This window comes from Thermobia domestica, chromosome 4 (genome assembly GCF_964235325.1).
Source record: "Thermobia domestica chromosome 4, izTheDome1.hap1.1, whole genome shotgun sequence".
NCBI lineage: Eukaryota > Metazoa > Arthropoda > Insecta > Zygentoma > Lepismatidae > Thermobia > Thermobia domestica.
Window position 1 is genome coordinate 324,873,065 of NC_137457.1, and position 25,677 is coordinate 324,898,741.

Genomic DNA, 25,677 nt, shown 5'->3' on the forward strand with positions numbered 1-25,677 from the left:
TCCTGTTGGTACAAGAATGCCAAGTAAGAATGAACATTGAAAACTGAAGTAATACTATAATAGTATATACTTTTGCTGGTAGCAAGAAAATAATAGCTCAATGTAGAAACATCATGCTAAAACATATTACTTGGTGACTCCTGCATACGCAATGTGCACGGAGGTCTGGTAAGTCACAAAGCAGGATTAATATTTAAGGAACTTATCTATGTATGCGCCAAACACATAAATAATGTTAACCTAGATATAGCATTGACAATTGACTACATTAGTGTTTTGTGTGCAACCTAAATAAATGAGTAATCATTTTATGGATACGAATTTGTATTCATATTTTAAATATGAACGAAGATGCTACAAGGCAACACAAGGAGTATTACAGTATCTATTCCTCCAGGCTCCAAGCAATTCCTTAAAAGCATAGTACATCCATACCTGTTGACAGGTACCTTAAGCTGGCCTTTAAACCGCGACTAAAGATCAAATTCATGCTATGGCTCTGGTGCTTCATTGGTTGAACGCTCACCTCTAGTATATGGTGTGCCTTGATCAAGTGATATTATTGGGCTTAGTGGTAAACAAACCATTTGCATGGCGTTTCTAGAAATTCTTCAGTGTCATTTCAATTTCTCACTCTTCATTATCATCCGATTCCATCGCATAGTCTCCATTGGGCTCAGAACAAACCGTGCAAAGTAAAAGAACTAATAATATGTCTTGTAGACAAGGAAATAATCGCTGTTATGTCCTATAAGTTTGCAGGCAATTCTAAATATGGGGCAAAGTGATACTTACACCAAATTATTCTAATATCCAAACAGAGCCGTAGCCAAACCATCAAGAGAGAAGCCGACGTTTTCTTGTCAACGGATAGCTTGGCACGGAGATGCTAAAACTGAGATAAATATATGATAGTGTGTAATGAGATATATGACACTGACAAAATCCTCGCAGATAATGGTTGTTCATCGTATAGCCTACTTTACGCCAGCTACTATCCAACTAGGATCCTCACAGCAAAAGTGATCGGTCTAGCAGTAAGTTACCGCGCTACATTAATAGTTTCTAAATACTGAATCCCAATCTATATGAAATACAGTGTACATAATTGAGCTATAAATAGAAAAGAAAAATATTTCAAATACGGAAGGTTTCTCAAGCTGTGGTATACGTACCACTTGTAGTATTCTAGTTGATGCAAGATGGTACGCGCGACTTAATTGTAATCGTACGTTGTTGAATAACTTCACAAACTCTGAAATACATTGAACAATTTGTAAAGATTCTTCTGTCAAAATAACATTTTATATTGAGTTTTGTATTTATTGTTTCAGCCATATCACTATTGCATTCTGCTTAATAAGAAATAAGCTATAAGGAACATAAAAAATCTAGACAAACAAAATTTCAGTGTAGCTTAGGATTCCTAGGAAGTTTCTAAGTGACGTTGTGTGTCTTTATTGCTTCATAAAACCATTAATATATGGTAATATTAATAACATAATATTCTAATTAATTATAGTCATCTTTGACCGTAGTTTTTCAGTCATATTACAGTATTATATATTGTTTGATTGAGAAGAATGAGTTATATTAACAAATGATTTATATTTCTTTATCCTTTCAGAATTTTTCTCTTTCCTCAAACACCGAATACCAGAGACAAGTCATTAACATAATCAATGTACATATTAATTAAATAGTTCCTTGATTTTTTAACGTTCCCTTAATTAATTATGGAATGGAATCAGGAAAAGATCCTAATGAAAATGGCAACTGTAACATTTATATTTTTCACGCCAATGAGTTGAAACTTACGAACCTTCTTTCAATACCTTGTATGCAACATTTTGAATTTAAGCAGGAAACAGAAAATAAGGTTGAGGAAGACAGTGACATTAAGCTGTCCATTCTACGAGAAAATTTAGAGCTCAATTTTAAAATCGTTTCAGCAGACAATGAACAAGACACAAGAGGCGACTGAAAGCTAGCTACGGAACGATTATGCTTGGTCAAACATTTACCAAGGCCTAATTTACTCGTAAATTCCAACAGTAATGTTGTGCCAAAATTTGTTAATTTCACAAGTTCTACGGAAAAGTTAATCAGTCACATGCCTTCCATTTTGGGGAATGAGAGCGAGAGAAACGTTCGAAATGTTGATTGTCATTCAATAAGTAGCAATCCTGAGGAACTCAGGTACGTTTACTTCTGTTTGTCTAGTCAGAGTTATTTTCGATATATTTTCGATTGCGTTAATATATCTTTTCTTCTATTTTATTTTCGCTAACTTAGTCCTTGAAATTTGGATAAGAAAAGGTTTCTTCTTAGTGAATGACTTGTAAAATAGTCGCCACAATTCAGTGGTTGATATGTTCAAGGAACCTAATAGATCTGAAAGGAATTTAGAGCATTTTATCTTTGAAATAAATATTACACATCACTCGTAGTTTTGTATATAACTTTTATTTTTATATTGATTGATTTGCGAGAGAGCTAAGTAGGTATTAGATTATGTTTTGATAAGTTTTATTTTTTTAAATATCAGTAAAATATGTAATTTTTTTCGGTTAATAATATGTTTATGTTTTAAATGTGAATCAAGTTTATTTGAATATTTTTCAGATTTACTATGTTATATCTTTGAATGATTCCCTGTGCATATATCGAATTTCATGACACATTAATGTGTCCATGACATAGGACTAAAGCCACTGATTTAGTGTATGTAGGAAACGTTTGCTCAGAATCTTAATATTCTCTAGCAAGTTAAGCTTTAAATTTCTTTTCTGTTCTTATTTTTTTTTTCAGTAAATATTTTCTTCTCTGACAAATATACGTCACATTTGGCTTAATCAAGTTATTGCCCGTGACATATGTGATATAGTAGTACTACGCGTGCTCAATATGTCAGGTAAGTTTTAGGTGCAAAGCTCAAAGGGTTAAGGAGATACAGCCACGGGAACGTCCCATGGAGGTTAATGTTATAGTCATAGTACATAGTCCAAAATATAAGAGAGAAGTTTCAGACAGTTATGTCTTCTAAACCAGTTTATGTTAGTGTTTCCAACATATTTAAGTAATGAAACACAAGAGGAAGTATTTGTTTGGAAACCGAAAATGGTTTTGTTATTGCAGAAAAAAAAAAAATTACCGATTACTCCAATGAATATGCTGTTCAGAAAAGAGTGTATGCGTCGCACTAGTACTCTACTCACAGTGAGCACATCTAACAAACGCAGTCAACTCGCATTTGGAACATTCGTCGTTCACAATTCTGTCGAAGAGTAATCGTAAGAAACGATCCAAACTTCAGCCTCATTCAAGTATCCAGCCTTAGAGAAAGAGAATCTGATAATGTTGCGAAAACGAGGAGCACTGAACTGGTAAATTGTAAATGACTGAAGATGTAATAACCTGTCACTATGCCAAACATTCATTTTATTTCTAATTATTGCTGTATCAGTGTTGAAACGAACATAAGCATTGCACGGATGGAAGAAGTGAAGACTCATACGCTGAATCATGCCATTACATCTACAAGGATCGGTCATTTAATCAATGCAAGGCCTTCTGGCACAAACTGTGACGAAAGACTGTGTCATCTTTGTTTGCAGGCCATGACACGAGGACTTGCTTCCCATCACTTGGTACGCTGTTCCACATGACGTGCGAATTGAAAGTCTTGAGATCTTGCTTTTTTATGTTCACTGTTTTACCTCCAAATGAGATTAAGATTATATTATCCAGATCGGCTCGTTTTACTGCAAGAACCTACTGTTTGGTTCAACCGCCAAAACACATGGGACACAGAATTCCTCCTGTCATAGACACAACCGCCATTCTTAATGTAGGAATGAGATATTGCACTCATATACCACTGTTGTTATAATCTTCACTCAGCCTTTCTCGCTCAAATTTCGGAACAAATACAATTTCTTACCGAAGCGACTCTGATATGTATTGAAGACGTTGGCAGCTTGAATATCACTTGCTGAAAGAGACAATAACATGTATCTTCAAGTGACTTTCTAGTGGATATTTCTCCCAAAACCCTTTGACCTTTCCACTTAAAACTTCTCTGTTATATTGAGTACTACTCTATCAGATATGTTTCAGGCAGAAACTCGATTCCTTCAAACGTGACGCTTAGTTGGGAAACTAGATTATATATAGACAACTTGTTCATATTTTGGATTAGGTACGCCCGCGGCTTTAGAGACGCAGTAAAAAATTTCAGCATCTAGTCCACTCTTACTGAGACATTTAAAACACACATCGAACACTTCCAACCAAAGAGATATTTCTTGATTTTAATTTACTTTCTGCTTTTATTTTGTTGCTCTCTACGCACATAACAATATATATATAGATTGGTAGTTGGATAGATATAGGGTGGGTCATAAGTCCCTTACCACACTTGTAAAATCCGTGTCCTTGGTAAATACTGAACAACCATGTAGTAACATAGTAGGCCAGGGGAAGACGGATTGTGATCGTGACCAAGATGGCGGCCATCTTGAAAGGCGCCATAATGAATTCACGTTAAGATCTTTAAATGAAAACATGGTCATGCAGCACATCATTTAAGATAGAATTTAAAGACAAAGACAATGGTGAAATCGGTTTGTTGATATCTTAATTTGTTCAAAAGTTACAGACATTTGAAATTGCTAATTTTTCCTGTCACGCATGGCGGAGCACGTGCTGTACGTGGCCCTTATCCCAAGTTATGCACAAGGTAAGTCGTTCATGACCTTTAAAAGAGTTTCTGGTGAAATATCAGCACAGGCTGCAAATATTAGTTATTCCAGGTGTAAATATCCCGCATCTTTTTGGCGTAAACATTTGCCTTCAGATGACCCCACAGATAAAAATCCAAAAGCGTCGATCTGGTGATCGCGCAGGCCATTCAATGAGACCACAGCGCCCAATCCAGCGTCCAGGAAATTGTCCATCCAGATAGGTATGGATCGCGAAGGGGTACTATCCTGCTGAAAAAAAGTGTAAATGTGCCGTCATCGGACAATATGGAAGGGAGGGTGAGATCCCGCAGCATATCCAAATACCGTTCAGCAGTGAGGGTACCAGGAATGATTAATGGACCAATTAATTTGGTGCCCCATAGACCACAGCACACCATTATTTTGCCTGTAGCTACCATTTTGCAAGGGTCAACCCACTGAAGATTTGTCGGGGACCAATAGCGACAGTTTTACTTATTCACTTCCCCAGTGACATAAAAATTGGCCTCATAGGAAAATAAAACTTGTGTGTGGAATGTGGGATCCGTTTGCAACTGTGGAAGGGCCCAGTCGCAAAATTTCACACGACAATCATGGTCATCTTCAGATATACGATGTTGAAGTTGCAATTTGTACTGATGCCACTTGCTTTTCTGTAAGATACGTCTGATGGATGTACGGCTGACAACACATTCCATGGATACACGACAGATACTGCGGTGTGATGATGTAGCATATAAGCCAGCACTGCTACTGATGTGGCTTCATCTGTTTTGGTCGTGGGTCTTCCACACCTGAGTTTATCTGCTATGGAACCAGTATCCATGAACTTCTGAGAGTTGGACGACACTAACACGGGACACAGGATGTCGATCTGGGTGTATGGCATTGAATTCAGCTTGCGCTCCTTCCTTCCCATGCCCTGATCTACTCCTTCCTCTCTGCTGTCGTTAGCGGCATAATTATTCACCTGGAACAACAGAAAAAGTACGATAAAATTAGCAATTTGGAATGCCTGTAACTTTTGAACAAATTATATCAACAATCCGATTTCACCATTGTGTTTGTCTTTCAATTCTAGCCTAAAATTATGTGCCGCATTACCATGCTCCTATTTAAAAATCTTGAAGTGAATTCAAGATGGTGGCTTTCAAGATGACCGCCATCTTGGTCACTATCACAATCCGACTTCCCCCAAGTCTTATTATGTTACTACATTTTGTTGTTTACTATTTTCCACGAACACGGATTTGACAAGTGATGGTAAGGGACTTATGGCCAATCTGCATATATATATATATATATATATATATATATATAGGGTATTTCAAACAGCACCGACAATGTTTGAGATTGATTCCTGACAGTTAGATGAGACGAAAATTATAGAACAACCTGGGTGCAGAAATGTTTCTTTCGGAGTTATGAGTTGCCGAAAACATGAAAATGACATTAAAAAATCCAAAGCTCCGAAACTATGAGACCTATCGTAGGGGGATCACTACTTCACTTACACATTTGTATGTGCCCTATCCAAATATTTAAGTTTCTAAATCCTGCGGTACTTCTGCAAAAATTTTTAAAGAGGTAGTTGGTGAACACTTCAAATCATATGCCTATGGCCAACCTCTGTGTATAAAAATGGTTGCATCAGTAACTTAAGATTCTGAAACATATATTCATGTCGGGATCGTTCGATAGCGCACATATTAGTTCCTAAATGAAGCTTTAACCCGACTAGGGTAGGTCCAACTTTTCTGGAACTATGAACCATTCAAGTTTTTTTTTTTTTTTTTTTTGTTTGTTTTCGGCAACCTATAACTCCGAAAAGGAACATTTGCACTCAGGTTGGCCTATATATTCTGCCTTATCTTCGTGTGAGGGATCACTTCCCAAACGTTGTTGGTGTTTATTTGAAAAGAGTATGTTATTGTGTCTAAGCAAAACTTCATTATATCTAGTTACAGAACGAAATTATGAGGCAAAGGGTATTAATGATTATACTGCTGAATGTTTGCATCATGTCACCCGTGAACCCAGTTGGAAATACTCAACGTATAAGTAATTTCGGGCATGCGAGTAAGACAGTAGCGGTAACAAGCAATTCTTTTTCTGCCAGAGAGATATCGCTTAAAACTATTAACATTCTTTTGTGGAATATATTGTTGATTTCAATTTCAATTTTACTCATTCATAAATTTATTTCAGGAGTCATAAAGGTGTCTTTGCCATGAGTCAAAATGCACTTACCCCAAAAACACGATTATACTCTCATCCTCTTGAGAATATTTTTACTTTTGACACTTGTCATAATGCACAATCTCAAAGGTCGCCAATGCTAACTCAGATAGCTATTCATAATAGTGAGTTATTCCATATCTGTGGCATTTGTAAGAAGAAATTTAAACTTGAATCAAGCTTGAGAATCCATATATCAAAACATACATCTCAGAATTCTCGTGTGATTGAGAATTCTGGGAACGAACTCCATACAAAATTTAATTTAACAAAACACTTGTTACTACACACAGAACAAAACCCTGACATTTGTCATGAATGTGGAAAACGATTTAGTAAAAGATCAAGTTTGAAAAGACACATGTTAGGGCACACAGGGGAGAAACCCAATATTTGTAATGAATGTGGGAAAGGATTTAATCAAAAATGTGCTTTAATTAAACACTTGCGAATACATACAGGGGAAAAATCTCACATTTGTGATCAATGTGGAAAGAGATTTAATGAAAAATCCCAGTTAGTTAGTCATTTGGTGGTACATACTGGATATAAGTCTCACATTTGTGATGAGTGTGGCAAAGGATTTAGTGTGAAAGCAAGGTTGGCGAAACACATGTTAAGCCACACAGGTGAAAAACCCATCATCTGTAATGAATGTGGGAAAACATTTAGTCTTAAATCTACTTTGATCCATCACTTGCTTGTGCATACGAGAGAAAAATCCCACACATGTATTATATGTGGCAAAGCATTTAGTCAAAGATCACATTTAGCCGATCATCTGTTAGTTCATACGGGTGAGAAACGATACGCTTGTGATCAATGCGGATTGGAATTTACCGCAAAATTTAGTTTGGTTAAGCATTTAGTGTTACATACAGGAGACAAACCCTACATTTGTGATACGTGCGGTAGAAGATTTAGTCAAAGATCCAATTTGACGCGTCACATGGTGATTCATACTGGAGAGAAGCATTACGCTTGTGATCAATGTGGAAAAGAATTTGCTAGAAAATATGATTTGGTTCGTCATCTAATGGTACATTTGAGGTCAGAAAGCTCACATGTGTGATCAAATTAAGAAAGTATTAACAACGAAATCTATTTTGGCTGTACGCATATTATTACATACAGCGGACAAACGTTTTATTTGTAGTGAATGCGAAAGAGGATTTCTTTTTAAATATCAGTTGGCTAAACATTTCGTGTTACATAAGGGACAAAAATAGTACACTTATAATAATTAAGGAAAAACTTTACACAAAAATGGTTTTTGGAACATCACATGTTGGTTCATACGGGAGACAAGTGTCACACATGTGATCAGTGTGATAGGATTTGCTAGAACGTATAATTTGGTTAAGCATTTAATGGTACATATGGATAAGAAATTTCAAATCTGCGAAAAATGTGAAATATTTATTGAAAAATCTTAATTGACTACACACATGATTTGACATTGAGGGGTAAGCCTCATAATTTTAATGAATTGGAAATGATATAATTCAACATGAGTTGTGAGTTGCTTCATTTGAGTTCAAAGTAGGAGAGATCAGCATAGTTGGAACGAATGTGTGAAAGAACTTGTCATAAAACGTTGTTTAGTTAGATGTATTTTACAACATACTAGAGAAATATTACACTTGTAGTACTGCGGAAATTATTTATTGAAAATTTGTGCTATATGCGTGATAGTAGAATTCCTGGCAGTTTTAAAGAATTTTGGAACTGACTTTTGAAAAGGTACTTACAAGTAGGCACATTCTGTTTCTCCTATAAGAAAAAAGAAAACTTTCGTTTATCCTGAAAATGTGAAATTTACTAGAAATAATTCGTTTTGTCTAAATCATTACAAACAGTAAGTCATTTACAGAATATCATTAGAAATTCAGTAAATACTTATTTGTATATAAATAAGGTAAGTAATGTATGACAACACTTGACACTTGACGGATGTAAGAAAAATATTTGAAGTTCCCTTTTGGGTCCCTACTTGTTCGAATATACATTGGACAGAATCTATACTTGCAATGAATATATGAAGAGATTTAGTGAAACATCAAATTTATCTGAACACATGATATTGTATGCAGGTGTAAAGAGTGCGGATATCTGATCACGCAATACTCTACTTTGGCTTAACACAAACTTATAGATACTACTGAGGAGGGTAGCGATTCTGACAAATGTGATGTAGAATTTTCGAGACCACAATCATAAATATTCCGACGTACAAATGAGAAATTACACTTTTTATAAAATAAATACTGCGATTGGTTTAGTGAAACATATAGTTTGGCTAAATACAAAACGTCACTTCTTTTCTTTCTCATTTAAACATTTCAACTCACGGTGGCCGAAGTGTCACTAACGATAATGACACAAATTAGATTCTGTCGTGTGTGAACATTAACTAAGATACCGGAAGAACGCTTTCTGTCCCAAATATGGTTAAACTATATCTATGTTGATCGTAAGCTGTGCATGACTGTCGAATTTTCCTCTCATATTTGAGCCTAAAGTCAAAAAATCAAGAATTTCCGAGGTTTGAATTTCCTTTTAGTTTTTTCAGTATGACTCCTTTCGTTTTAGAGAGATCTTAGTATGTCTCAGGTATGTAATAAATATTGATACTTAATTCTTTATGTTAATTGGACTATTTATGATCTGTGTTGCGAACTAGGAAAACAAAATTAAGGGGCACAAGAAGAATTCGAATTTATGTTTGAAACCTTATTGTTGTCTGTTTACATTTTTTTTAAAATTACAAACTTCCCTGGTTTCATATAAACAAAATACTCATACACCAAGTAGACCACTGTTTCAGAAACTTAAAATATTACCATTGCCGTTTATATACATTCTAGAAACAACATCATTTATACATATGAATAAAAGAAACTTTCAACTCAACTCGGACCTACACGAATACAACACAAGAACAACCAATCATATTCATATCCAAAATTTCCGTCTAACAAGAACTCAAAATTCGTTACACCACATAGGAATAAAATTTTATAATAAATTACCAGATCGTGTCAAACGAATGCCAAACTTGCAGTTTAAAAGACACCTCAAGTTACTGTTACTCAAACATCTTTTCTATGGTTTAGATGAATATCTTCACTGTGATCTTTCTTTATAATGTAAATATCAAAATTTATTTGAATTTTAAAATATATAAAACAAGGTAAATTTATATTTTCTCTAAAAGTACACTTAGTTTGTTTTATTGTTACGTATATATTTTATATTATTACTTTATATATTGTATTATTATATATTATTTTTTAATAATTGTAATACTAATTGTAGCGTATCTCTTGCAATTATTATTATTATAACTTGTAATAGTAACTGTATCTCTTGACGAAGCCATGAACGCTAAGTTCTTACGGCGGAAAATGAAATAAATAAAATAAATATATTAAAGGTATAACAAAGTTTATTTGAGAAGAGTTTCCGTGTATGGTAGCAGCGTTTCTTGCCACAGAAAATTTTAATATTCTATTTTAGGGGGAAAATTTTGAAAATATATTTTTCCCTGTATAATTTTCTTTTTCTTGGCTACTATCAGGCAAACGTACCACCAGCTATCATTTTTGACTTACACAACGAACCATAGGAAGTTTCATTCCGATTAGTAGAGAAGGTACAGTTGAAGATTACAGTACACCTTGTTCTTTAAAACGAAAGATTATTGTGATTTTATTTTTTAGATAGAATGAAATATTTAATTTCTTAGATAGCCTCCTCATATATCTACGTATTGTGCATAACCGGTTACGAAAGTTTATTTTAACATAGCTTGCTTCTGTCTGGTAGCAGTGTTTCCAGGTACAAAAAATTTTAATTCGGAAGTTTAGGTGAAATATTCGCAAGAGAGTTTTCCCTGCATAATTTATCCCCTTTAGCTACATTGAAACAAATGTTTAAGTATCGGAAAGGCTCCCATTCGGCGAACAAAACACAGCATAGAAAGTTGCAATAGGATAATAAGAGAAGTTGCATCTGTGAATAACTAATAATTTTTCCTCCGAGGCGGTAACAGTATCAAAATTTCGTGTGTACGATGAGAGATTTTTTTTCTTTCCGCCGTTTGCCATAGCCGCCAAAGACTTCCTTATTTCACTGTGCGTTGTCCAGACCCCAAAAATTTTTTGACCTGATTTTCACCCATGTAGATACAGTGGCGCTCGCTCCATAATATATTAAAATTCTGCTAGGATTTTTTGAGAATTTATACCCTTACACTATTACAGTATCAAGGTTCGATCCTTGTACTTCCCTAATGGGAAGACATTATTACAGTACAGGATTCCTGTCCCTGAGGAGGGTTTATATTACTGTATGTGGTTCGTGTCCCGTAGTTCACTAGGAGAGCTTGGGCATTTACAACGTTGCGGGATTCGATCCTCTATGTTCGGTGTGTGTCTTTGAGACTTCAGTAACAGTTTGGATCGTTCACCAAAGCCGACCATATAGCCACTGGACAACACGGTTCAGAGTTCGTGTCAGAACGTTCTGGGAAATCGACAGAAAAGCTGATTCTAATTGTATTCTCAACAACGATGCAATTTAATAATGCAAGAATTATTATGTTGCATGGGTACTGGTTATTTATGCTGGAAAGAAAAGTAAATTGGGTTATTTCTTAAAGCTAGCAAGTGCAAATTTATACCATAATAATTATTTTAGTAAAGGATATGCAAGATTACCCTTTTCACTTAAATTAACAACACTAGAACTTCTCAAACACATACTAGATTACATTTAGGCACTTTAATTTGAATGATCGAATATGATAATGAAATTTAGCATTAAATCCAATTATTCCTATTGCAGTCACGGAAGACGCTGTGGTCGCGAGTTACCGGTTGTATTTCACTTCATCGTTACTTTCCACAATCACCTTTCACTCGCTTTGATGCTGAAGAAAAATCATTTTTGGTGGTTCCAGGGGAGTAGTCCTGAAGGTTATACCACTGTACTTAACAACGTAAGAAATGAACGACAATACACGTCCAAGAGATGTAAAACGGGGAAAACTAATTTTATTACTCAAAGACTAGTGTTGCTCTTAATCGATAAAAGATCACTCATAGAGCAGCAATACATATTCTGACAGCGACGGCAGAGGCATTAGGCCATAATGTAGAGGACCTAGCAATAAATGGGTCTTCCATTCACTTATGCTGAAAGAAAACCTGTAGTGAAGTTGCACAGAACTACAAGAAACAATTTCAGAGTGCATCAAGTGCGTTAGTTGTGCATTCGAACGGAAAACTACTGCTGAATTTGACTGGCAGAGAGACTGTCGGCAGGTTATCAATATTTATTACAGGAGATGGTCATGAGATTCTAATTGGTGTTCCCATTTTGTCGTCATCAAGAGAAGAACATATTGCTTCTGCTATAGTACATTCGCTTGAAGAATGGAACTTGGTAAAGTTGGTGCAGGCAGTTTATTGGACACAACTCCTTGCAATATGGATCTTGTCAACGGTGCTTGCATTCTGCTAGAGCAGTAGCTCCAAAATAACCTCCTATACCTTCCTTCTAGCCACCACATTTATGAATTATTTTTAAAATGTGTATTTGATAACTGTTGTGTTTCGTTTGCATCTGGACCGGACGTTCTCCTAATGAAGTGTTTTCAGAACGAGTGGTCTAGAATAGATTGCACTAACTTTATTCCAGGAATTGATGATGATGATGTAACAAAAAATATTTCCGATGTAAGAAATGAAGTGTTGAATTTTGCTATCAAACTTGTAGAAGCAGGACACTGCAGAGAAGATTACAGGGAATTTTTAGAACTGACCAACATATTCTTGGGTGGCATACCTCCTTCAGGAGATTTCTTTCATTTGCCTGGAGCAATTCACCATGTAAGGTGGATGGGAAAAGCAAGGTACTATTTAAAATATTTCTTTTTCGCCAACAATTTCGTTTAACGAAGCAAATAGAAACGGGTCTTCGGAGAGATGCACTTTCTGATCCGACTATATCTTCACAGTTGGCTTAAATGTGATCAAATATCCCATTCACCATTACAAGATCTACAATTTTTGAAAGATTTGCACAGTTGAAGACAAATAGATGCTGAATTATCTGAAGTGGCTCTTTCTAAATTTTCAAGCCGGCTCTGGTACTTGACGGAGGAACACGTAGCATTGGGGTTTCTTGATGATGGAGTTACCATCATGGAAAAGCAAAAAATCGTTGAAAGAATTAGAACTATAAGGGGAAACCGTGAAGCAGCAAAGAGGCTTGACGCAAGAGATGATACCATAAAAATTCTTGTGAAAAGAGAAATCAGTGATTTTGTTACAAATATATTTTCCTAGAGAGATTTAAAATACCCAAAGGGTTTCTTGAGTGTGATGCGACTTCATGAAAAAATAACAATAACTATCTACAAGGAAAGACAATAGTTTAATTCATCTACGTAACAAACGGTGTGCAGAAAGGGGAGTGTAACTAATAGAATATTACAACAACGTTCTTACGAAAAATGAGGAGCACGAAAAGTTTCTTTTGCAGATAATAAAGGCCCACAGACAATATTTTCCTATATGCGACAAATAGAATAGAATAGAATAGATGAGAATATTTTATTGTCATTGAGCTTTACAAGCAATAGACAACGTCCGAATGAAATATACATATAGATAAAGATATAAATAAAAATAATCATTACATACAGACAATCAGTTATTGGTTAATATTATTATGAACAACCTAATAATTATAGAAATAAAGTGATACTGCAAACTATCACTAAACTCTTCATTCACTAAACTCTTGAATCTAGTAAAATGGATTCGTTATTAACCAGCCATCTAACTTTTTCTTAAAAACTTTAAATGTCAGCTGTTGTATGGAGGATGTTAGTTTATTAAGTAGCTTTGGTCCTATAACTAAATAACTATTTTTGATCTTCGATAAACTGGTGAAGGGTATATCAATTTTCTTACACAATCTAGTATTATATGTATGTACTTCATCTCTGAGTGTCATATTTGCCAGGTTTTGCTTAGTGTAAAGTAGCCCTTGATAAATATATATACATTAACTACTGTCATTATCTTAAGCCTGATAAATAGTGGTGTGCAGTGTTCTTTATCATGTGTTCTAACAATAATCCTGATGGTTTTCTTTTGCAAAACTAGAACATCATGTGCTTGGCTACTGTTACCCCAAAGCAAAATCCTATATTCAATTATGCTGTGAAAAACTGCAAAATATGAATTCCTCAGATACTCATAAGGAACTGTATCTTTCAATTCTTTTAACAGAAAGAGCACTCGGGAGAGCTTTGTACATACATATTTGACATGTTGTTCCCAGGTTAGTTGGCTGTCTATACGTATATTAAGAAATTTAACCTCAGATACATCATAGTTTCCTCTATCATTGCAGTGATTGAGACTAAAGGTTACTTTTTTTTTTTTTTGTTTTATCTTGATTTAGCACAAAACCATTTCTTTTAAACCAGGTCGCTGCCTCTCTTAATGCAGCTTGAGCTTCTATATACACTTCTTCAAAGCTTGCATTTATGTTAAGTAGGGTAGTGTCATCTGCGTATAGAATTTATGTGGTATTAGTATTTAGAGGCAAATCATTTATCATTATTAAAAATAGTACCAGACCCAGAACAGAACTTTGCGGTACCCCATATTTCACTTCTAAGATGTTTGAATGTATGTTGTTAACACTGACTATCTGTTTGCGTTCCTTTAAATAGGATTTTACAAAGTTTAAATTGCTACTGTGGAATCCGTAATACGCTAACTTATCACATAGAATTTTATGATCTACACAATCAAATGCTTTATTTAAATCGCAGAATGTAGCTAGAGCAAAACCCTTATTTTCAAAAACTTCATATATTTTTTTCGTTAGTGATTCTACTGCATCAATTGTCGATTTCCCAGATCTGAATCCAAATTGAGCTTCTAGAATTATGTTTTGCTTAGTCATATATTTCTATAGCTGATCTTTAACAATAGTTTCCATAATTTTAGAAAAAAACTGGAATAAGGGATATTGGACGGTAATTAGATGAACACGATCGATCTCCCGTTTTGTATATAGGAATAACTTTTGCTATTGTAAGTGCTTTAGGATAAATACTTTGAGAGAAACATTTATTGAAGCATATTGCAAGGGGTTGCGCAATGTGATTAATGATAGCTTTTATAAGGTTGCTCGATATGTCAAATATATCCTTACTGTCCGAAGTTTCCATTTTTTTAACTACTTTTATGACATCATCAGGGCTAACATGGTTTATAACAAAAGAACTATTAAATGGACTATGTTGACTTAAATACTGATACATATTTGCATTAGTATCTGCATTGTTTTTCTTGATTTCCTCTACGGAAGTAACAAAATACGTGTTAAGAGTATCAGGCGACAGCGTAACATTATTGTTGTTATTATTATTACTATTGCTTACCTTGTTGATTATCTTCCATGCAGTTTTGCATTTATTTGATGATAATTCAATGCAATTTTCATTGTATGTTGCTTTCGCTACCTTTATTGCAGATTTATATTTACTTCTTTTGAGACTTATAAATATCACTGGATTCACTAGTCATTTTATTCTTATATATATTATAATACTGCATTACTTTAGCTTTCATGGCAGAGAGTTCTGGGGTATACCACGTTCTTTTACCTAACTTTGTTTTCTTTGATGAATTATATCGGACCACCCTTTTAGGCACACACATATCAAAAATATTTAGAAACTTTGTTAAAAAAAGATCAAATGTATCGCTGGCATTTAAATTGTCATACTTAATGTTTACTTCCCAGTTTCTACAAGATAATTGTTGAATGAAACTTTGCAAATTAGTTTCTGTGATGGGCCTAGTTGCTATAAGTTCAGTGGTGGGAAAACTAAAGATGCAGGATTCTACTTTTGTTGCACTTAGATTGACTAGCAGGGCATCATGATCTGAGAAAGGAAATTGACATACATTACTGGTTAAATATTCCGTTTTTACATTGGTAAATGCATTATCTAAGCACGCTGTGCCTCTAGTCGGTTTACGATTAACCAGTTGAAGATTATGTTGTCTGAGTAGATTAAGTAACTCATGGACAGTTCGTTTGTCAGTAGTCACATCAAAATGTGCATTTACATCGCCCCCTATTACTATCTCATAATTATGCCAGTTGCTGAGAAATGCCAATAACTTCTCCAATTTTTCTAAAAAAATATTTGGATTACTATCAGGAGTTCTACAGATACAATTATTAACTTGTACTGATCTAGAAAAATTGCAGTTGATTCAAATTCACGGTCAGTATTAAGAAAAGTTATATCTAATTGACGATATTCTATTTGGCTATTAACATAGATAGCGACTCCACCATGTATGTATATACTCCTACTGTAACTATTTGCCATAGAAAAACTATCTATATTGTTGTATTGGAGTTCACTGCCTGCATTCCAATGTTCACTCACACAGAAAATATGTAAATCATTTTCGTAGGCAAAATCTGAAATAAGGAGTGATTTGTCCTTCAACCCTTGTACATTAAGAAAGCATAGTTTAAGAGCATTGCTGGTCACTGAGTGTGTATCGTCAGCTTTATTAGATAGTTGGGCTAAGTGGACAGCATTGACTGAAATCGATTCTACTTCCTGATTCATATTACCTTGTACATTTGATCGTTTATTAACAGTAATATTTCTACTTATACCATTAATTTTAAGCCACTTTTTTAGGTTTGAAGTTTTCACCCGGCCCCACGGAATTTTAAATTCATTCATGGAGTCGGGTGATTTGGGTTTTCCTGTACAGACCAAGGCATCGCTATTGCCTTTTTACTTTCTAATGTAGTGGCTATGCTCTTATCAATTATTTCACAGATCTTTATACTTAATAGATCCTTCCCTGCTTGATTCAGATGCATACCGTGTTGAGTGTACGTTTCCCTACCAAACTTACTGATATCCACCATATCAACATTCGTGAATTGATACATACTGCTTTTAGTTTTAAGTTAGTGGCTTGTACAGCTTTATTAACACACGACTCTTTAATAAGGTCGTACCGGTAAGGAATGTTTACTACTATTAACTTACATTTATTCAAAACAGCTACTTTATTTCTAATCCTAATCACTGCTTCACAACCTTCATTCCTAGCCACATCATTTGTTCCACTTAGTATTACTACACAATCACCTTCTTTATTTACATTGTTCGGATTGATGCCAGATAACACATCAACACTTTTCGCTCCAGGCCTGATGTTCCCTTGTACTGCCAACTTGTGTTTAGAATTATCGCTCACTTTCATAGACAGTCCTCGACCATGACTATCACCATATATGTACACTTGCGACTCTGTCTGGAGCTTTCTTCTTGTACCAATCTTATTGATTGAAGCTTTGCGCACTTGAGATTGCTTTATAGTTTGTCCTTTGTTTATGGGCATTCTTACACTTGTCTTCTTTCGTGAGTTTCCTGCCTGATTTACATTTGACCTCATATCCACTTCACTTTCGACGTTTTCTAGCACACTATATCTGTTTACACATACAACTGAACTACTTGAAACTACATCAGATTATTTTCTAGGTCTGTGAACTATGTAGCAAATAAGATTCGTAACTTACCAAAAAGGTACAACATAAATAAGGTATATTTCAATTTCTTCCAAGTTATAACTTTCTTTTTCCTCATAATGGTCTATGAATCATCTTGATGGAAAAAAGCTTATTTGTAGTTCAAAGCGAAACAAACAGTTTGTTTCAGTTTATATAAGAGACTTCCAAAATTCTTACATATCTGTGTTCCTTAACTGCAAAAAAAATAAAAAAAAATAACATTACGAGCTCCTCCGTAGCTAAGCGGTTAGCATACGCGCCTTTGGCGCGGGAGACCCGGGTTCGATTCCCGCCGGGAGCTCATGTGGTTCGGATTCCACGTTATCAGTAGGTCCACGTCTCATATAGCCTCGCTGCTGAACGGGACGTAAAACACAAAATCAATCAATCAATCAAAATAACATTATATGAAGGATTTTGTTTTTCATACGTAATAACTCTTACATGAATATAGGTAACTTGAAAATAATACCAGATTTGTGCATCTGGTGAAATGCTACCTCAAAAAGATATGCCACATGATCCTCTTGCTATTTAAAAATTTTGACCTGAATTCAAGATGACGGACTTCAAGATGGTCATCATTATAACTTATACAAGATTAGGTTGGTCTCTTCCTCTAGTTCCATTATCCAAGACATCTTTTCATTTCCTTGAGCCGCTTCTAAATTAGAGAGTTTATTACAGCTTTTCCCCATACACTATGTATTGTAAACGCATTCAAAATTTTAGGTCGATTGGGGCACCATTTAAAATTATTCAATGGATCTAATTTTTCTCCTGGCTTAATTTGTTTCCATATTGAACCATTTTAGAGGGTGAGTCTAAAGAAATTCACACGATATATATATATATATATATATATATATATATATATATATATATATATATATCGTGTTAATTAGATAACGAAACATTGCAAAAAGTATTTATTAACAGGTAAAAGAATGATCTTTTAATTTACAAGTTGAATAACAAGGCAATATTTAACCTCTTACTATAATATTGACAATCCTCCTTTACGATATGTTTTCAAAATACAATATACCTTTCTCTGCGAAGGAAATCTGTATAAATCAGAGACAGTTTCTAACAATTATTACATAAAAGAAATAGATATTCTTTAACTACTAAATTTAATTATTATTATTATTAATGTAAGGTTTTACATGATTAACGTGACGTTTTACGACACTGGATTGGTCACATTTCCTCAACCAAAGTGTATTTGAGGTGGGTTTACTTATGATTTCAAATAACCCATAGTACAAGAGGGTAACTTTGGTGAATAATGTTTCACTAATGAAGCGTTTTGAAACTTTAATTGATGCTCCTTGACCTTCTGCATAATTAGAAGGTTCTGTATTTTTATTATAACATTTCTTTTTTCTTCGCCACGCTTTGTGAATATTGATAATTACTCTTCTTAACTTGTCCTTTGTCATGTGCTTGTGTTAACGATTCTATGTCTATTTCCCACAAAACATCAAGAGGTGTATAAAGTTTCCTGCCAAGAAACAACTCGGATGGCTCGTATCCTGTACTCTCCTTTTATTGATGTTTAACGTGAACTGGATTCTATCCAACAGTTCCGCTCAATTATTTTGAAGTTCATTAACATAAATACGCAACATATTCTTGAGAAGTGTTCACTCTGTCACAGAGATTGCTACAATAATTGTATAGCGCTGTACTAAGACCTTGTATATTTAAAACTGAAGAAAAGTTGCTTCATATAATGACTACAGAGCACCTGAGCTTGATCAAGGATAATTTTCTGAGGTTATCCTACCGGCATGAAAAATATCATTAAATGTTTACATACAATTTTGTAATTCAGGAAACGCAATGGCTGAAGCATAACAAACCGTCACAGTCTGTCAGTAATGACGAGGAAATGACGGTAATTCCCAGAATTCGGTACCTGACCCATGGTTTCTAACTACCAGCTGATGTTCGAAGTGGTAATCTTTCTACTGAAGTATATGCCTTGACTTTTCCTGTTGGTGTCCTGGCAAAGATGACATCGCTGACATCTCTTTACATATTCTCTGACCTCACTGTATAAGGCCTTCCAGGTACATCTGAATTCTATTTTCTCTATCGTCTTCGAATAACCTATATGGAAACCGCCTCAATCGTCAGTGTAAAAATACTTCATGATAGAATACACCATTTCCTTTGATATGGCTGTCCTCCAACCATGGAGTCGTCTACCACGAGTCTTCTACATTAAGATTCCATTCTTGACGCAGAATCCATCCTCTTTGGTTTCGTTGCATTTCGTGGATGATGTTCCGGAGTTCTGGATCTTCCTGATGATGTTCTCTTAACGACTTGTTAAACAAGGATGAACTCCAAAAGTTTGCGAAACTGAGGCTTACTGGTTTTCCTTTAAATTTTTTAAGTTCTTCTATTGAAGGGTCATTGGTATAAAATTCCACACTATTCTTCGTGCGCGAAATAAAACCCTCCAAAAATTTTGCTTACTTCTTAGGTAAACTACATTAAAGAAATATATAGATAATATTTCAATTAATGTCCCATACTTAAATTTGCGCTTGTGATTCCGTAACAGCCAAATGACCGATGAATTATCGTAGAAAACAGTAAATGGTATTATATGGTACATTTCAATTTTGTCCATTGAAAGATGAAGCGACCGTAGTTTAGGTTCGTATGTATTTTTAGACCAATCCGATGAAGAGATATTCTTAGAAAATAATGACACTGGTCCAAGTAGACCGTCATCATCATATTGAGAAATTATATCGGGTGTTCTTTTATGTGTGGTATCAACATGAATAACGAAAAATTTATACATATTAGCGACTTTGGCACTTCGATGGTACGTGGAGTCTACCAGTGAATCCTGTAGCCATAATACACTATAGCAGCTAGCAGCTAACAAGTTTAAGGGGTTCTCAAGGTCAAATTAGGCCAAGTGTACTATCTCTACTCCTATATCTGAGGGGAAACGAGAATATCTACGTCGGAAGATATACAGATAGATGCTGGGATAGCAAAGGCCAATCGTAGAGGGTAGGAGAAGTTGTAAATACAGATGTAAGTTCGAAAGAGAATAAGCGTACATATAAGGAAAAATAGTCATGTTATGAGAGAAGAATGAAACGTGGTGATGAAGGGTATATAACTACAATGAAGGAAGTGCAGGATGCGAAAGAACGATGACTTGATGAGGTATGTACGGAACATAACAATTGGAGTTAGAAGGGAAAAGATTTTACGTAGTTGATAAATGAGCAAGATAGAAGTTTTCTCTAAGATAATGAAGAAGCGAGAAAACTCGTCCTTTCATAAAGAGTGCTGCAGCGGCAGCAATGACGAGAAATCATGTAATAAAAAGAATGCGGTATTAAACTAATTTTACATTGTCATAGTTGTCCTCTTATTCTGCTTACATGCTGATGTTCATATATGTTGAAACTTACAATATCATTTCTTTCATACCACAAAATATCGGGCTTTGGAGGTCAAAAGAATCTATCTTTGCCAACAGACTTCATGCACTGAACTTCGTGATTATATTCTCCATCATTTTTACTGTACTTAAATATGATTTGTCCATGTACACTCATGTCCCAAATGATTGTCGTATATCTATAACTGTCTTCTTGTAAGAATATAAACCCAATTTGATAATGATTTTGCCGATACTTTTAATACTGATACTATGTGTGTAATCGGGAAATTTATACTTGTGGTAAATTTTATAGGAAAAAATTATAAATACGAAAATTAGAATGAGTAAATCAAAAGGTTGGTAAATGGACAAGAAAGTTTTATTTTCATTTTATTGTTCGTATTTACTGCTCTTTTGACATGAAATTTGCCACATAAATGTCTTTACCGATTATACACATACTAACATTGTACGAAATACCGGGCGGAATTCGTTATCAAATTATATTTCAAGAACATATTTATAGACATGCGACAATAATTTTGGATATGAGTGTACATTTCTATGCACAAAGAGCCATTAAGTGTTGAGTTTCAATTGTTCTCAAGGATGTCGTCTCTTCCATTATCGGTGTTAGTTCCCTCTCATGGTGACCTGAAGACATGATGTTCTAGTTTTTTTCCGAGGTCTAAGCTCTGATAAGTTTTCACTTTTTTTTCATTATTGTTTGTTCATATCGTTCTGGTACGTCCCAGCTTTTCTCTTCTGTGCCTTCTATTTTTCTCCAATTATTTAATTCTTTTATATGCAGTGGATCGTTCTCTCGTCACATGTTGTCTTCCGCGTCTTCTCTGCGAACACTCGACCCTGGAAAAAAGGAACGAAATTGCAGTTATAATCTAAATAATGTACATAGAAGAAATTTAATTTCTGACTTCTTATATCTCAAAATATACTTTCCTGTCATAAGTTTTTCTTTTTCGAAAATGAGAATTAGTGAACTATAAGAATATTGACTGTCTTCATGTGGCTATTACGTAATCGAAGACTCGCTGTAGATAAAAATGTAAGTGCCAAAAACAATATTTGTTGTAGCAGTAGAGACAAAAGACAGTAAATTGTGCCCAAGCGTCACAAAATAGAAAATACTATTTCTTAGAAATACAACCTAGTATATAAGAAAGTGAAGCTGTGTATGAAAATCTAACTAAGGCATAAACGTATTTAAAAAAAACTGAAATAATTTCAAGGGAACACTTACATTGTTTTCTACAGCGAGTCTTCAATTACTGTAAATTCTGAGTTATCCTGTTTCATTGGTCTATGAATATATTGAACAACTCAAATATGATATTTTTTAATGGTCATTATCTTATCAGGCGTATTCTAAACATCTACTTTATTTTCGTGATGGGTAGCGGTGAAGTCATAATTGTTCGGGTACTCACCACCCTGGAACTTATTCTCAGGAGAAGGTTAATGGTTTTCAATCCCTTGACGCCAGATAGAATGCCATTTCCGTTCGTTACTTTACGTAAAGGCGCATATAAACTCGGTGTTGGTCCCCATGTCTTGTTCTTTCTGCCCTTCCAAAAGAAAACGACCAAAATTACTAAACGACAACAAAGCTAAACGGCAGTAGGCATATGCTAAGTTATTACCTATATTATTATCATACACTGGAGATGCTGGTAGAGTTGGTAGAGCTGGTAGAGTCTCTGATAATATTTGATAAACATTTGTCTTTGCTTCTTTTCCTTCTTTGGTTCTCTCTCCATTGTTTTCGTTGTCTTTTTTCATCTCTTGGGCTTCTCTCATTTACAGGTTTCAGCTTCTTACTGATCCTTTCTTTGTATCTTTCTCTTTCCATCTTCAAGTACTTTAGCCATTTTATTGAATCTTCCTTTAATTTTGCTCTATAACGAGCAGCTCGCCTTGTAATAGCCAATGCTTGGCGTGGCATAGTACAGCAAGTCTGTGAGAAACCACTAATACACTTTAAGAAATTATTACGAAATTACTGAATAACCTTACTTAAGAATATTAATTAAAACTAAACAGCAAAATTCTATTTTAAAAAAGAAAAAACTTATTTAATCTACCACCTAATATGAATGAAACGTTTCAAATGTAACATTACACTGTGATAGCACAAGATAGAGCTAGGTGGGGCTTAAGCCCCTAAGAAGGTGTTAAGACACAAGTTGCCCTTCAGATAAAATAAATAAGACAATCTTTTTAATGTTTTCTGGTTGATATATTACAGATGTTAGGCTCCCTACTTTTGAAAGAAATTTTTGTAGCTTCCCCATCACCTATTTAATTTTGGTACCGTCGCTGAATCTAGGACTTGTTATCAAATTTCTAGTTAATTCATAAACGACGTAATTGACAGTTTAAATAGCATAAATCGTAGTTGTTTGCTTCCCTCTAGTAAAAGATGTGATCTGCATAATTTGTATATTTTATTAAGGAAAAACATACCATAAATATTTATTCTATACAGTAGAAACACGTTTATGTACTTCAATAGCCATTATAGGATTTCTATGTCATTACCACAACAGAAATATATGTTGCGGTAATGACAGTTACGGTAATGGCAACACCACAATAACTCGTTATTGTCATTGTTCATTGTTAAATAACGGCCATGAGGTATGTTGGGCAAATATAATGCATTACAGCATAATGTAACTTCGTAAAAAGGTTTATGATTACAAAAATTCTTAAAACAAAACACACGTTATGGTAATGACGTTCAATAAAAATACTCACCCAAAAATAGAAGTTTGAAGCACAATAAATCTTCAGTAATATGCATTACACATGAACTGTCGCCTACATCACACACAACTAGGATGTCAAATCGTTCTTCAATTGTTACTTCTTCAATGTTGCCATTTCTAAGTTGCTAAATAATTAAATTATCAACTTTCTGCGGTAATGACATACTAAGCTGGAGACTGAGGTTTTACAAACAATAAAATAAATAGATTTAAAGGTGGAATATTTTATTCATCGGAGTAATGAGGAGCAATGTATATTCTCTTGAATGTATCAATAATTAAAAAAAAATATATATTGGAAACTGACACAAACAGTTATGTATTTTGACAACTTGTTAGTGAGGACACGTTGCGGTAATGACATTTAAGTAAAAACTTAATTTAAAAAAAATACAAAGAATAGATGCTAATGCATAAACCGTATTTTAACGGTCGTAAAAGTTCATGAGGAATATCACGAAGACAAATATAACATGTATTTGTTCAAAAATACAATGAAAACTTAATGGGACACGATTTTACCCCTAATCAAATATTCACCCATACACGACAAAAGTTTTTCGTCACTGAAGGCCCGGTTCACATTACGAACCACTCCCTTATGGGAAACTTAATAATTAGACATATACCGCCTTATGCAGAGTCGTTTTGACAAATGATTAGCGTCATGCTAAACGCCCGACTTCTGCAGGAAGCATATGTAAGTCGAACGCTTTAGTATGGCTCTAATCACACTTCAGAAGGACTCTGCATATGGCCCATAGAGTTTCCAATGACGTTCTTGGAATAAGGAATTTATTCTCATGGGAATCTGTACTAAAGTATATTTTTATGAAATCTCTCCAAGTCACCGTCCTGCTTCTCCGTGGCGGATTTCTGAGTTTCAAAAATGGGTAAATCAACGGTATCATGCCCAGAAAACATATCTCCGTACCCACTCCACAGCTAACTTCCTTCTTTACCTACGTTTGCAAACCTTTCCAAACCGCCTTATCCTTCTCATCGTTTAGATTGGGGAAGCTTCTGTTCTGTTAGCCATGACTACGATTATGTTAACTTCCATTTGGTTTCCCTGTTTCTTTCAAGACTCTACTCTCACTCCATAGGACTCTCCATTTTCTGTCTGTGAATCAACCATAGCAATCTTTGAACCCTAATCATCATCTCTCAGTAAGGACTGTGTCTGCTATAGTCACCTCCAAAACTTGCTTCATTTCTTTATATCATATCGGATCTCGTACACCTCTACAGCACTGTCTGGACCATTGAAAATATTCCTTCATTAAAAAAAAAAGCGAAGAAGAAGCTGTTCTTCCCATCTGGAAACCTAATACAAACCCCGGTGTTGCATATCATTATTGCCCTATTGCTCTTTCTTCCTGTTTTTTTTAAAACTTTTAGAGCATCTTGTCAAAAATTGTTTACAATGGTATCTGAAACGTTATATTGTGAATCAAAATCAATTTGGTTGTCGTGTGGGTTACCTAGGATTGTCTTATTAGTCCGGTTTCTGATATTTGATTGGGCTTCTTCCTGTGTACATTTGTATGTTTTTGGATCTAGAATTAGCCTATGACACTGTTTGTTTCTGTTGCATTTAGACGAACTCTGGCAACTTGTCTTTCTCTGATATTATTCTTAACGTCTATAGTTTACTCATTAATCATACTGTATACATTTTCATTGGTCATCGGTATTCTTCACCCAGACTAATTTCCAAAGCCCCCTCATTCATGGTTTCGTTTTACTAACCTTTTTATTTCATTTATATCTAACTCGCCAAATCCGGCATGTTGCTACAGATCGAAGCATAAAAGATTTAAATCCAACTTAGGAA

General features: G+C 34.7%; 1 protein-coding gene across 9 annotated transcripts in view; it reads left to right on the top strand.

Moving 5' to 3' along the window:
- The window catches only part of LOC145684416 (uncharacterized), a 270,639-nt gene that overhangs the window by 147,714 nt on the left and 97,248 nt on the right, over positions 1-25,677 (top strand). For 5 of the 9 annotated variants that reach the window (XM_081756758.1, XM_081756762.1, XM_081756760.1 and 2 more), the window contains exons 2-3: positions 1,628-2,199; positions 6,954-10,429. The exons of 3 other annotated variants lie outside the window; for them this stretch is intronic. In XM_081756758.1, the coding sequence (XP_081612884.1) occupies positions 2,114-2,199; positions 6,954-8,055 (1,188 nt within the window). In that variant the 5' untranslated portion in view covers positions 1,628-2,113 and the 3' untranslated portion in view covers positions 8,056-10,429. Of the gene's footprint in view, positions 1-1,627; positions 2,200-6,953; positions 10,430-25,677 lie in introns of those variants that run through there. One more of the 9 variants, XM_081756764.1, reaches the window with a different exon arrangement.